Raw genomic sequence first — 13,906 nt, 5'->3', positions numbered from 1 at the left:
GATGTACTGGGCAGGTCTGAGGAGTTTTGAACTTTTCTTCCTGAAAGGAGAAAGAACAGGAAACTAGATGATATTTAGTGAGACATCTTTCTGCTCTCAGTGCAAGTCTAGAGACTCCCAGGAGCTCAAGGAAGATCACCAAAACATAATCTTGGATTTACATCACAGATAGGAAGATCAGCACTGCCAGACAGGATCGGACCTGTAGTCCATCCAGCCCGGTATCCAGTGGCCAGTTCCAGATATTGCAGGGGAACGTGGAAGAAGCCCTGCAACGGGCAGCTCTGAAATAACCTGCTCCCAGGGAAAGTTTCCCCCTGACACCCACTAGTTAGACATATTTTGTGGTGTACATTAGGAAGGTTTATAGCCGTTCCAAAACTTTTTAAAACAATCCTAACTAATGTAAACAGATTTTCTGGTTACCCATATAAACATCCAGTCCCTCTTTGAATCCTGCTAAACTCCTGGCCCCCTGATATCTTGTGCCTGGGAGTTCCACAGCCTACTTGAGCACAGTGTGAGTTTACAATGGTGACCTTCCAATCGACACCCTTTCTGGCCCTCCCCTTCTGAGTGTGGCCCATTGTATCATGACATGAGAAGTACATTGTGAAAACAATCATTATATTTATGTGTCCTGTTATTTATCAACATGTTTCATTCCCTCATTATATATATATATTATATATATTCTCCACTCCTGAGTCCAAATTGTGCCACTTCCTCTTTTCAGGACACGGGATAAATTCTCAGGGCCAGGTTCTGAATTCAATAACAGTGACTTCAATGGTGTCACTGCAGATTTACATGTGTAAATTCGATCAGAACCAGGCTCTATTAACTTTTCCTTACCCAATGCTCATGGTGATACATTCTGATACCCAAGAATCCTTCCCAGAGAAGCTGAAGTACTTTGCCTGGCCTGCATTGACTGAATCCAGAGCATTCAATCATCCCACAGGCTTCTCTTTGTCCTCACAGGACCAGCGTCCTCCCCATTCCAAGGTCTTGTACATATGTGGCAAGTTACAAGCTAACACAGACAGTTACTACAGTTGGGCAGGGGAGGGGTTGGTGTCACAAGTGCGTGAATAGTGGAAACACTCGGTTTTCATTAATATCCAGCTGAGTGTGCAAGTGACTTCAGCCATGCTTGTGTAAGACATCATGCTTCCATTTCCACGCGCAGGGACAGGTAGACAGGCAGAACTGCAGGGTCTCAATGTGTGGATGAGACAATGGTGTAGGGAGGAGGGGTTTAGATTTTTTAGGAACTGGGGAAACCTTGGGGAAAGGGGGAGCCTACACAGGAAGGCTGGGTTCCACCTAAACCAAAATGGAACCAGATTGCTGGCACTTAAAATTAAAAAGGTTGTAGAGCAATTTTTAAAGTAAGGGCTGGAGGAAAGCCGACAGATATGGAGGAGCACATGGTTCGGACAGAGACATCTCTTAGGGGAGGATCTATTAATGGAGATTCTCTATGTCCTAGTGTGTAGGAGAAGATGGAAGATGATAATATATGGGTAGGATCTGATCAGAAATAGTCAAATGAAAAAAAATCCCATTCAATTACATCATGTAATGGCAGAAAGCTAAAAAATTACAATTTTAAGTGGTTATATACAAATGATAGAAGTCTAAATAATAAGATGGGTGAACTAGGGTGTCTTGTATTAAATGAGGATATTGATATAACAGGCATCACAGAAACATAGTGAAATGAGGATAAACAATGGGACACAGTAATACCAGGGTACAAAATCTATCGGAAGGACAGAACAGGTTCTGCTGGTGGGGGAGGGGCACTATACGTGAAAGAAAGTGTAGAATAAAATGAAGTAAAAATATTAAATGAACCAAACTGTGCCTCTATGGATAGTAATTCCATGCTCGAATAAGAAGAATATAGCAGGAGGGATATACTATTGCCTGCCTGACCAGCATGCTGATAGTGACTGTGAAATGCTCAGAGAGATTAAAGAGGCTTTAAAAATAAAAAAAAACTCAATAATAATGGGGGATTTCAACTATCCCCATATTGACTGGGTACATGACATCTTAAATGACGGCTTCCTGGAGCAGCTAGTCCTGGAACCCACCAGAGGAGAGGCAATTCTTGATTAGTCCTAAGTTGGAGCACAGGATCTGGTCCAAGAGGTGAATGTAGCTGAACCGCTTGGTAATAGTGACCATAATATAATTAAATTTAACATCCCTATGGCAGGGAAAACACCACAGCAGCCCAGTACAACAGCACTTAATTTCAGAGAGGGGAAATACACAAAAATGAGGAAGTTAGTGAAACAGAAATTTAAAGGTACAGCCCTAAAAATGAAATCCCTGCCAACGGCATGGAAACTTTTGGAAGAAACCATAATAGAGGCTCAACTTAAATGTACACCCCAAATTAAAAATTATAGTTGGAGAACCTATTAACCAGGATGGGGAGGGATGGTTTCCCTAGGCTCTGTTTGCCAGAAGCTGGGAATGGGCGACAGGGGATGGTTACCTGGTTTGTTCATTCCCTCTGGGACACTTGGCATTGGCTACTCTAGGAAGACAGGACACTCAGCTGGATGGACTTTGGTCTGACCCAGTGTAGCCATTCTTATGTTCTTATGCGCTGAATATAAGTGTTAGAAATGGCTTCTGGTCAGTTACCAGGAGACAGTATCATGCAACTGTTCACTGAACAACGAGTTAATAGCACAAAACCATTGCAAACAGTATGCGGAGTACTTCTCAAATAAATGTAAACCCAGTCTTTCCTCTCTGATCTTCTTTCAGAGATGATTTCTCAGGTTAGAGTGGGACTTAAAATGTATTGTCTGTCACCTGGATTTGTTCAGAAACTGAAAAGATCCCAGCATCTCAAGTATCAGTCAACCACTTGTCAGCAAACAGAAGTCTAGTAGCTCCCCTGTCCCTGGGTTATTAGCTGACTGGTTCTCCTTAGGTTCTGTTCTGTCAGGCTGTAGCCCGTACCTGGAATGGTAACAGGCATTGGGATCAGTATATGGAATATTCATTCTATCGGCTCTTACTCTCTAGTACAGTGGTTTTCAACCTTTTTTTCATTTGTGGAGCCCTAATAAATTTTGAACGGAGGTCTGAATACCTTTGGAAATGTTAGACATGGTCTGGAGACCCCCATGGGCCACAGACCACAGGTTGAAATCCACTGGTCTAGTGCATAGTAACCCCAGCACCTGTTAGTCAGCCACGTTGAGGGTTTGCAGGACGTGGATTTCAAAGTCAAATGCATGTGGAACTTCTTTGCCCAGATGAAAGTCGTCTATTGCGCTCTGACTGTCTATGTCCTGTATTCATGAAATCCATAGCACCCGGGAACGGCATTGGGACAGACATGGAGCTGAGCTGCTGTAATGAATGTGTGTGTTAAACCCAGTTCTGGGGATGTTTGCTGTAGAGCTACATTGGGTTAACTATTGGGATGTTGATGTTATGGTTGTATTGGGTGAAACCAGTATGTATCTCCTCAGTTTAACAGCAGGCTGCTGGAAAACAAGCAGGAAGGGAAGCAACAGCCCAAGAAAAGCCATCGCTCAGTCAGCACTTCAGGGAGGTTGAGAGACAACACTGGAGCTACAAGGTCGGAAGATCCTATTCCCGGGCTCCAGCCACATTACACAGCTTGTTTTGCCAGTGCTGGGAGCCTGTCCAGAGGTGGGGCAGCTGTTGCTGAGAAGCTCTTCAGACTGACAAGGACAGACATCACTGGGGAAATCTGAAAGTGCATGGCCTGCCTGGGTCCCTATCGGAAGGGGGAGGCTTTGGGGTCAGAGACATGTACAGACTGTTGTTTGAAAACGCTCATTCTCCCCTGTTAGGCTTTAGTCCTACTGTTCAGATTAAACAGTATTTTGGTTCAAGGAGGCTGACTGGTCACTCATCTCAGCATTAGTCACAGGCTCACAAAGGGAAAAACCACAGGTGCTGAACCCACTCGGACCTGCTTGGCAAGCACAGTTGACCACCAGTGTGCTGTAGCCAGGGCCCAGTCTGAGGGTGGGAGGACGGCGGGATTCCACCCATGAGAGCTAAGGCTACAAGGCCTGACATCTGGCACTCACTGACCAGAGAGGAGGCAGAGCTGCTGGTAGCCCTGTAACTCTGAGGGGTCTCTACAGGGCAGAAGTGCTGGAGCCCTCAGCCAGTCAGGAAACAGAAATATGCCCTATAGGACCTGTTACCACAGAGCAACGCAGCTCTGAATTCCTGCATTCACAATCGAGCCACAGAATAAAACCTTTGAAAATGCATTGCTGATTACAATGTGCTGCCCCAGGCACGTGCTTTCTCATCTGGTGCCTGGAGCCGGCCCTGCTTCCGCCCCAGTTCTTATGCTGTTCGCCTGTGTACAGCTTTGGTCCCAGCCCAGTAATTGCAGAATGGCGCGGGAAACTGTTTTTCAATGGGGCAACGAGTCACTGATATTCTGTGGGGTCTCGTCTTGCTCAGCCCATGGCAGGATTGGGCCCAGAGCAAACAGCACTTCTAGAAATGGGACCCCTGACTCTGGGCATCGGGGTTTTAACACTACAGGCTCAGTCAGTGAATGTCAGATTTCTGTGTTGCTTGAACAACCCACCGTGGAGCATGGGCAGACGTAATGGAAGGGTTCCCAAGTTACCCACCACTGCCTGCCCTCAGCCCAACTGAGTCCTCTGCCGCTGCACAGAACATCTGCAAATGGAAACAGCTCGCAGCCTTTACACTTCACTTCGCATTTAAGAGATAGTGAAACCTGCCAACGTACCCAATTCCTGCTAGATGGGAGCTGCCAGAGGTCTTCATCCTAGAGGGCAAGGAGTCATCGGAGAGGTTGCACAGGCAGCAGGCGGTATCTGTTCAGACAGGGAGGCAACTGTCTTTATGAAGCATGTCTGCACATTCCCTTGGGAGCCACTTGGCCACCAGGGAACCTCAGCTGATTGGTTTCATGTGCACCAGCTGTAATCCTTGAATCGTTCCAGTAGGGGAAAAACTTCCTAACTGTCAATGTAGATAAGCAATGGAATAAATCACCCATGGAGGTTGTGAAATCCCCATCATTGGAGATTTTTAAGAGCAGTTTAGACAAAGACCTGTCAGGGATGGCCTAGATAATACTTAGTCCTGCTATGAGCACAGGGGTCTGGACTCAATGACCTCTAGAAGTCTCTTCCAGTCCTACAATTCTCCCAGAGGAACAAACAAGGGGCCCCAGAATCCAGGGATCTCCATAGTTAGGCACAGATCTCAGTGATCCTCTGGTAGCTAGGCCCACCCACCCACAATCTCTGGGCCTCCACAACTGCTCTAGGACCCTCTCCAGCTCTCTGCTAGCACAGGTTCATCGGAGATGTGCTACCCGGGCTTGTCACAGTAACCACTGCCCACAGGAGCTGCTGAAGGGGCCTTGTACAGGGTGGAGGAGGTTGCACAGAGATGGGAAGGCTGGTTAGAGTAGCTGATGGACACAATACCCCAGCTATGGCCTGGCAGGGAGCTTTTGACCTTTCCATAATCAGAGTGCAGCCATAGACTCCACAAGTGAAACTTTCATTTGCGTTACGAGGACGAGGCAGATAAAAACCTCCAATTTCTCTTGGGGATCCAGGTAGTTGCAGCTGAGCAGCATCATGGCATAAGAATGTAAGAACTAAGAACGGCCATACTGGGACAGTCCAAAGTCCATCTAGCCCAGTTTCTTGTGTTCTTACAGTGGCCAGTGCCAGGTGCCCCCAGAGGGAATGAACAGAACAGGTCATCATCAAGTGATCCATCCCCTGTCACCAATTCTCAGCTTCTGACAGAAAGCAGCTAGGGACACTAGCCCAAACTGGCTAATAGCCATTGATGGACCTATCCTCCATGAATTATCTAGTTCTTTTTTGAGCCTTGTTATACTCTTGGCCTTCACAATATCCTCTGGCAAGGAGTTCCACAGGTTGACTGTGCATTGTTTGAAAAAACAGCTGGCAGCTGAGCTTTCAGGGGAAAATGATCCATTTTCTATGAAAACTCACTGTAAAAAAAAGGAAACATGTTAGTTTGGGTCCGCATTTCTCATGGGGGAGGGGAGGAAACTCTATTTTCCAGCCGAGCTCTAGCTCAAACCATGGGCCTCTATCACGCCGCAGAACTCTCCCTCCTTCCAGTGCCCAGGGGCTGCAGGAGTTGCTGGCTCAGCCGCTTCTTTAAAGGCGGCTCGGCCAGGCTGGGCTCAGAGCGGCGCGGGAGGCGGAGGCCGATGCAGGCGGCGGAGAGTGGCGCGTCCCAGGGAGCCCAGCAGCACGATGAGCAGCGGGGATCACTAGTTCCTGCCCCCCGGTAGGGGTCCGTGCCCCTTCAAGGCTGGGCTGGCCGCCCCAAGATTGGCCAGAATGCCGCCCCTTACAATGTGCCGCCCCAGGCACGTGCTTTCTCGTCTGGTGCCTGGAGCCGGCCCTGCTTCCACCCCAGTTCTTATGCTGCTCGCCTGGGTGCAGCTTTGGTCCCTGCCCAGTAATTGCAGAATGGCGCGGGAAACTGTTTTTCAATGGGGCAAGGTCAAAGCAGCTCTGGCAAGGAGCTGCAGCAGAGGATTGCTGAGTACCTCCAGGAAAGTTTCCTAGAGATCTCTGTGAAGGATTCCTGTGAAATCTCAGAGAGCATCAACTTCCTGTTCCACCGTACTGCCTAGGACACAGAAACAAATCCAGCCACTACAGTTATTCTTCGAGTGCTTGCTCATGTGTATTCCACAGCAGGTGTGCATGTGCACCACGTGCACCAGTGCCAGAAGTTTTTCCCTTAGCAGTACCCGTAGGAGGGGAGCACCGCTGCGACCCCTGGAGTGGCGGCTCTATATCGCGCTATAAGGGGAGCAGCGCGCTCCCCCCACCCTCAGTTCCTTCTGACCGCCAGTAAAGGTGCGTCGGAACGTCTTGCTCCAGCTCTGCTGCAGCCTTTCCAGTTGATCTTAGTGGTACCTTTAGCTAGTTATTAGTAGCTCGTAGAAAGTAGTTTTCAGTTGTTAGAGTGGGCCCAGGGCTCGACAGGGCTCCCCGATATGGCGCAGTTCTCACTCCGAAGACCGCTCTCTACCTCGTTCGGCACGCAGCAACAGGTCCACTCGCAGCCCGCGTCCACCACCCTCGACGCCAGCCAGGTTATTGGGTTTAGTGCCATCTGGGCAGGAGTCTCAGGATCCCTCCATGCCATGCAGCAGTGGGCGCAGGCACTGAGATAGGCATAGAAGGCGTTCCTCTTCACAACGCAGCTATCGTAGCCGGTCTCGGTGCGACCGACGTCGACGCTCCCGCTCGAGCTCCTGCTCTGTCAGACGTCACATACGTCACCGGCACCACGGCACCGCAGCTCTAGGCACCGAAGCGAATCTTGGAACAGTACTTCCGGGGACTACCGGCCCTCGACGTCGAGGTCCCGGTCCCGTGGAAGATGGCATCATAGGCACTGTCGCTCCCACCGCTCCTATGGTACTGTTCGGTCGGTGGTGACCTTGGCCTCGGCACCCAGCCAACCCTCGCTGGGCCATACCAATCAGCTGGACCAGATAGTGCCACCTGGCCTGCAGCATGGACAGTGGCAATGGGCCCCTTGGCAGGAACAATGGTGTCAATGGGCACCGTGGCCGCCGATGCCCACCCAGCCAGGAACCCGCTGCTCATCGTTGGCCTCGTTATCTAGACCAAGGGACAAATCGACAGATCATGAGTTGTCAGCTCCGCGCCCGGACTCTGACCTGGGGGTTGATCCTCGGCACTGGCTGCGGCCCACAACCTCGTACCGGCCTCCTCTCCTGCACCAGATGATACCATCACGGCACCACCGCCCTCCGCTCCACAGGAAGACTTCAGGGCGCATCAAGACCTGCTAAAGCGGGTGGTGTCGAGCCTCCAGCTGCAGGCCGAGGAGATGGAGGGCCAGTCCGATTCCCTCTTTAATGTACTGTCCCCCTTGGTGCCGGGCCGTGTGGCTTTACCCCTTCACCAAGGAGCAACCAACATCTCCAAGGCCCAGTGGTTAAGTCCTGCCTCCCTGGCCCCAATTTCCAAGAAGGCTGAGAGGAAGTATTTTGTGCCGGCCAAGAACCACGAATACCTCTACTCTCACCCAGCACCTAACTCTCTGGTGGTGGAATCAGTGAACCACTGGGAGCAGCAGGGCCATCCCGCACCCACCCCCAAGAATAAAGACGCCAGGAGACTAGACTCTTTTGGTAGAAAACTTTACTCCTCTTTGAGTTTCCAGCTCAGGGTGGCCAACCATCAGGCTTACTGAGCCGATATGATTTTAATTTATGGGAGTCCCTGCCAAAGTTTGAGCCACTCCTCTCAGAGCGGGATAGGAAGGACTTTAAGGCATTGGTGGACGAGGGGGCGACGGCAGCCAAAGCAGCCCTGCAGGCAGTGTCGGACGCGGCGGATACGGCGACTCACTCGATGGCCTCCGTGATCTCCATGCGCAGGGCGTCGTGGCTCCTCCTGTCCGGGCTTTCGGCGGAGGCCCAGTTCCTCATGCAGGACCTGCCATGTCCCTGTTACAGGGTCAAGGTGTGTAGCTGACTTTTGCCCTCAGACTGCTTTCTCCCAGCCAGACATCTGGGATGAGGCCCACGTGGCTGTTGCTCCATTGCTTGACAGTTAACCCCATTCAGCTTCAATGGCTTGCAAACACTGGTCCGGTGACTCTGCTGAAACTCCCAGCATCCCTGTGACACTTCAACACTCCCCTCAGAGATACACTCCCTACCCCTCACTGTCACCCCGAGCACTCCCACAAACAGCAAGGTGCAAGAGTCACCAGGTTTCCCAGAAGCCATCTGTCACAGGAGGCTCTTTATACACAAATGTCAGAGGTGTTGCTCTGTGGAACCCTGGCGTAGCCCCGATCTTAGGATCTCAGAGTGTCTGAGCACTGGAATGTATTTATCCTCCTGTCACTGCTGTGAGGCAGGGAAGGGCTATTATCCACATGTGCCGAGTCTCAGAGACAGCCAATGGCTTGCCCATGGTCACACATGTCAGGGAATCAAACCCAGCTCTCTTGAGTTGCTGAGCCATGCCCAGACCACAGGACCAGCCTTCCAGCCATCTGAGCGGTGACAGACCTAGCAGAAAGGGCCAAGACTGTGACTGCACAACAGCTCCACAGCTTTTTTCATGGCCAGTGGATGTTTAATCAGAGATGGGTCAGTGACAGGCCAGGTGCAATGGGAAACAACATTCACATCCCTTCTCTTTATTGACTTTATTAAGGGGTTTCAGAGAGGTAGCCGTGTTAGTCTGTATCAGCAAAAACTATGAGGAGGCCTTGTGGCATCTTAGAGACTAACATTTATTTGGGCATTAGTTTTCATGGGCTAACACCCACTTCATCAGATGCACGGAGTGGAACATCCAGTAGGGAGGTATAAATACACAGCATAAGAAAATATGGGAGTTGCCTTACCAAGTGCAGGGGTCAGTGCTAATGAGCTAATTCAATTGAGTTGGAGGTGGGCTATTCTCAACAGTTGACAAGAAGGAGTGGAAATCACTTTTGTACTGTTAATGAGACCAAAGCAGGTGGCCCTTGCTAAATACTCACACCTTCTTGTCAACTGATTGAAATGGGCCACCTTCCTGAGATTACTCCAGCCAGCCTACGGGTAATGGCTGCGATGACTCACCAGGACATGCCAGGGCATGGGACCAGACCACATGATACTGAACACTATTTTGCTACCTGTATTTTTCCATCTTGTTTGTATAAAGAGGAATTCTAAGGTCAGAACAGCCACCAATATGGCTCTTTATGGGCTAACATCCCACAGGTCCACTGGCTCTCTCACTTTATAAATGCTGAGGCCTGCTTTGGTCTCCTTCCCCCATTGCCCTGTCCTCCCTCACCAGCTCCCCTCCCTTTCCGCCAGGCCTTAGAACCAGTCAGAACCTCTTTTTACAGAGTGGAGATAAGTAGCTCATATTGTCTCGGATGTATGATGGAATTGGTGGCCCCGGCCATGGCCCATGTTTTTCTTCTCCCATGTCACCAGCACTGGAGCTGGGTGAGGAACTGACCCTTCACTTGAAGAATGCCCTGATTATCTTTGCACGAAGGTGTTTACTTTTCACGCTGTAAACTATTGGATTCATCACGGGTGGGACCAGCAGTGTGATGTAGCCCAGGAGAATTTGAAGCAAGGGAGAATAGCCCTTCCCGAATCTATGTAACACAGACAAGCTGATCTCTGGTGTGTAGAAGACCACGACAGCACAGAGGTGGGCGACACAAGTGTTCAGGGCCCTGAGGCACTCTGTGTGAGACGTGATGCTCAGCACTGTTTTGAGAATCATCACATAAGAGAGGAAGATGAGCAGCGAGTCCAATCCCATCGTTAAGACTTTAACAAACAAGCCGTAGATGTTGTTGACTGTGATATCCGAACAAGCCATCTTCATGACCTCCTGGTGCAGGCAATAGGAATGGGAGAGGACATTGGCTTGACAGTATCGGAACCGTTTCAGGAGAAGGGGGAGTGGGACTACTACAACCACCCCTCTTAGCACACACACCAGTCCCATCTTGGCTATTCTCGGCAGGGTTAAGATGGAAGCATATCTCAGCGGGTCATGAATTGCGATGAAGCGGTCAAAGGCCATCAACAAGAGCACAGAGGATTCAGTGCATTGAAGAAAGTGGATGAAGAAGAGCTGGGCTAAACAGGCACCGAGGCTGATTTCCCTAGAGTTAAACAAGTATATGCCCAGTATCGTCGGTATGGTGGCTATCGATAAGCCAAGATCTGTGATGGCCAACATGGAAAGGAAAATGTACATGGGCTCATGAAGGCTTGGATCTGTTTTTATAATGAACAAAATGACTGAATTTCCTACTATCGAAATAAGATACATTAAGCAGAAGGGGATAGAGATCCAGAGATGGATGTCTTCTTGCCCAGGTATCCCAGTGAGAATGAACACTGTAAAGCTGAATTTGGTGTCATTGACAGCTGACATAATGTACTGAGCAGGTCCGAGGAGTATTGATCTTTCTTTCCTGAAAGGAAAAAGAACAGGAGACTAGATGATATTTACCTAGACATCTTTCTGCTCTGAGTGCAAGTCTAGAGACTCCCAGGAACTCAAACAAGATCAGAAAAACATAGTCTTGGATTTATACCATCAATAAGAAGATAGACACTGCCAGACTGGATCTCATCTGCAGTCCATCTAGTGCACTATCCAGTGGCCAGTTCCAGATGTTTTGGACGTAGGTGGAGAAAGCCCTGCAATAGGCAGCTATGAGATGACCTGCTCCCAGGGAAAATTTCCCACTGACACCCACTAATGAGATATATTTTGTGATGTAAATCAGGAAGGTTTAGAGCCCTTCCGAGACTTTTTGACACCATCCTCACTACAATAATTAGATTTTCTGTTTACTCATATAAACATCCAGTCCCTCTTTGAATCCTTCTAAACTCTTGGCCCCCTTGATATCTTGTGTCTGGGAATTCTGCAGCCTACGTAAGCACTGTGTTATTTTACAATTGTGACCTTTACACAGACACACTTTCTAGCCCTCTACTTCGGAGTGTGGCCCATTGTATCATGACATGTGTACAAAAAATGCAAGTGCATGGTGAAAAAGGTCATTGTATTTGTCTGTCCTGCATTGAAGCTATTTGTTAATGTGTTTCATTGCCTCGTTATATACATTTTTTTTTATTTTCTCCACTCCTGAGAGTCCAAATTATTCCACTGCCTCATTGCAGCACATGGGATAAATTCTAAGGGCCAGGTTCTTAATTCAATAACAGTGACTTTAAATGTGTCACTACAGATTTATAGGTGTAAATTCAATCAGAACCAGGCTGAATTAGCAAATGCTCCCTGTGATACACTCTGACCCCAAGAATCTCTCCAGGAGGAACTGAAGTGCTTTGTTGGCCAGTGTTGTCTGAATCCACAGAGTTAGATGATCCCACAGGCTTCTCTTCATCCTCACAGGACCTGCAACCTCTCCTCATGCAATAGTCTGTAGATATCTGGCAAGGTACAAGCTGATAACAGACAGTTATTTAAGCTGGGCTGGGGTGGGGTTGGCATAAAAAATGGATGAATATACAAACACTATGTTTGCATTAATATACAGTTGACTGTGCAAGTTACTTCACCCATGCTCATGTAATAGGTGATAGGTGTAAGTTACATACAACCCCTATTACACTCCCCTTTCCTGCACCTCAGCTCCACTCTTTGCTGAAACACAGACCTGCGGTTCTGGTCACTCAGGACTTTTTGGGAAATCTTGCACAGGTATTGCAGAGGGACTGGTTCATGACCCTGAATGTTAGTGTTAGAAACAGCTACTGGTCAGTTACCAGGTGACAGTATCATACAACTATTCACTGAACAAAGAGTTAATAGCACAAACCCATTGCAAACAGTATGTGGAGTACTTCTAAAATGCTTTCTAAAGCGAAAGCCATTAAGCAGTAAAGTTACCACTGCTCCTTCCTGTAGAGATTCCAACAACTCTTCTGCTGGCTTTCGATATACCTGAACATGCATGTCATGAAAGTTTGGTTTGTAATATTTGTATTACAATGAAAAGTTTTGAGATAACATTTACACATCTGTAGTCTAGCACACACGTTAACCCATTCTTTCCCTTCCAATATTCTTTCAGTGATGATTTCATAGGTTAGATCGTAGTGTCTCAGCCCTCATTCGGTCACTTGTCAGCAAACAAAAGTTTAGTAGCTCCTCTGTCCCGGGTTAATAGCTGACTGGTTCTCCTCAGGTTCTGTTCTATCAGTCTGTAGCCTGTAGCTGGAATGGTAACAGGCATTGGGATCAGGATATAAAATACTCATTCCCTCTCAGTCTTTAATACATAGTAACCCCTGCACCTGTTACTCAGATATGATGAGGGTTTGCAGGAAGTGGATTTCAAAGTCAAAAACATGAGTATTCATGGAAATGGAACTTCATTTCACATATGAAAGTAATCTATTGCTCTCTCTGTCTCTCTCTCTCTGTCTCTCTGACTGCCTACGTCATGTATTCATAAAATGCGTAGAACCCGGGAACGATATTGTGACAGACATGGAGCTGAGCTGCCATAACGAATGTGTATGATAAATCCAGTTCTTCGGATGTTTCCTGTAGAGCTACATTGGGTTAACTATTGGGATGTTTATGGTATGGCTGTATTGTATTAAATCAGTATGGCTCTTAGTTTAACAGCAGGCTGCTGGAATACAAGCAGGAAGGGAAGCAACAGCTGAAGAAAAGTCATCACTCACTCAGCACTTCAGGGAGGCTGAGAGATAACACCGGAGCTACAAGTTGGGAAGAGCCTATTTCCAGGCTCCAGCCACATTACACAGTTTGTTTTGCCAGCTCTGGGAGTCTGTCCAGAGCTGGGGCAGCTGTTGCTGAGAAGCTCTTCAGACTGACAGGCACACACCAGCTGGGGAAGTCTGAAGGCCCTCAGCTTGCCTGGGTCCCCGGGGAGTGGGAGGGTTTGGAGGTCAGAGACAGGTACAGACTGCTGTTTGAAAACGATCTTATTCTCCCATGTTACGCTTTATTCCTACTGTTACCGTATTTTGGTTCAAGAAGGTTGGCTGATCACTTGTCTCATCACTATTCTGAGATTCCTAGAGGGAAGAACTACAGGTGCCAAACTCACTCGAACCTGCTGGGCAGGTACAGTCGACCACAGTGTGCTGTAGCCCAGGGCCCAGTCTGAGGGTGGGAGGATCACAGGATTCCACCCCATGAGAGGGAAGGTTACGAGGCCTGACCTCTGGCACTCAGAGACCAGACAAGGGGTAGAAATGCCAGTAGCCCTGTAACTCTGAGGTGTATCTACAGGACAGAGATTGTAGAGCCCTCAT

General features: G+C 48.5%; 1 protein-coding gene across 1 annotated transcript; it reads right to left on the bottom strand.

Moving 5' to 3' along the window:
• Positions 1 to 10,079: 10,079 nt before the first annotated feature.
• On the bottom strand, positions 10,080 to 12,000 carry LOC117872133 (olfactory receptor 51G2-like). Its single transcript, XM_034760287.1, has 2 exons — positions 11,933 to 12,000; positions 10,080 to 11,055 (listed from the first exon to the last, which is right to left on the bottom strand). Exons 1-2 carry the CDS (start codon positions 11,998 to 12,000, stop codon positions 10,080 to 10,082), a joined length of 1,044 nt encoding a protein of 347 aa, XP_034616178.1.
• Between the last annotated feature and the right edge of the window lie 1,906 nt (positions 12,001 to 13,906).

Source organism: Trachemys scripta, chromosome 1 (genome assembly GCF_013100865.1).
Source record: "Trachemys scripta elegans isolate TJP31775 chromosome 1, CAS_Tse_1.0, whole genome shotgun sequence".
NCBI lineage: Eukaryota > Metazoa > Chordata > Testudines > Emydidae > Trachemys > Trachemys scripta.
The sequence above is the reverse complement of the archived record's forward strand: the minus strand, read 5'-3'. Positions and strand labels throughout refer to the sequence as shown.

What these genes read in the sequence shown, in the direction of transcription:
- LOC117872133 (XM_034760287.1), bottom strand. Translation starts at nt 12,000, where the DNA reads ATGAAGAGAAGCCTGTGGGATCATCTAACTCTGTGGATTCAGACAACA. An exon ending in CTGGCCAACAAAGCACTTCA is followed by an intron (nt 11,056 to 11,932) that starts GTTCCTCCTGGA and finishes TTTTCCTTTCAG; the next exon opens with GAAAGAAAGATCAATACTCC.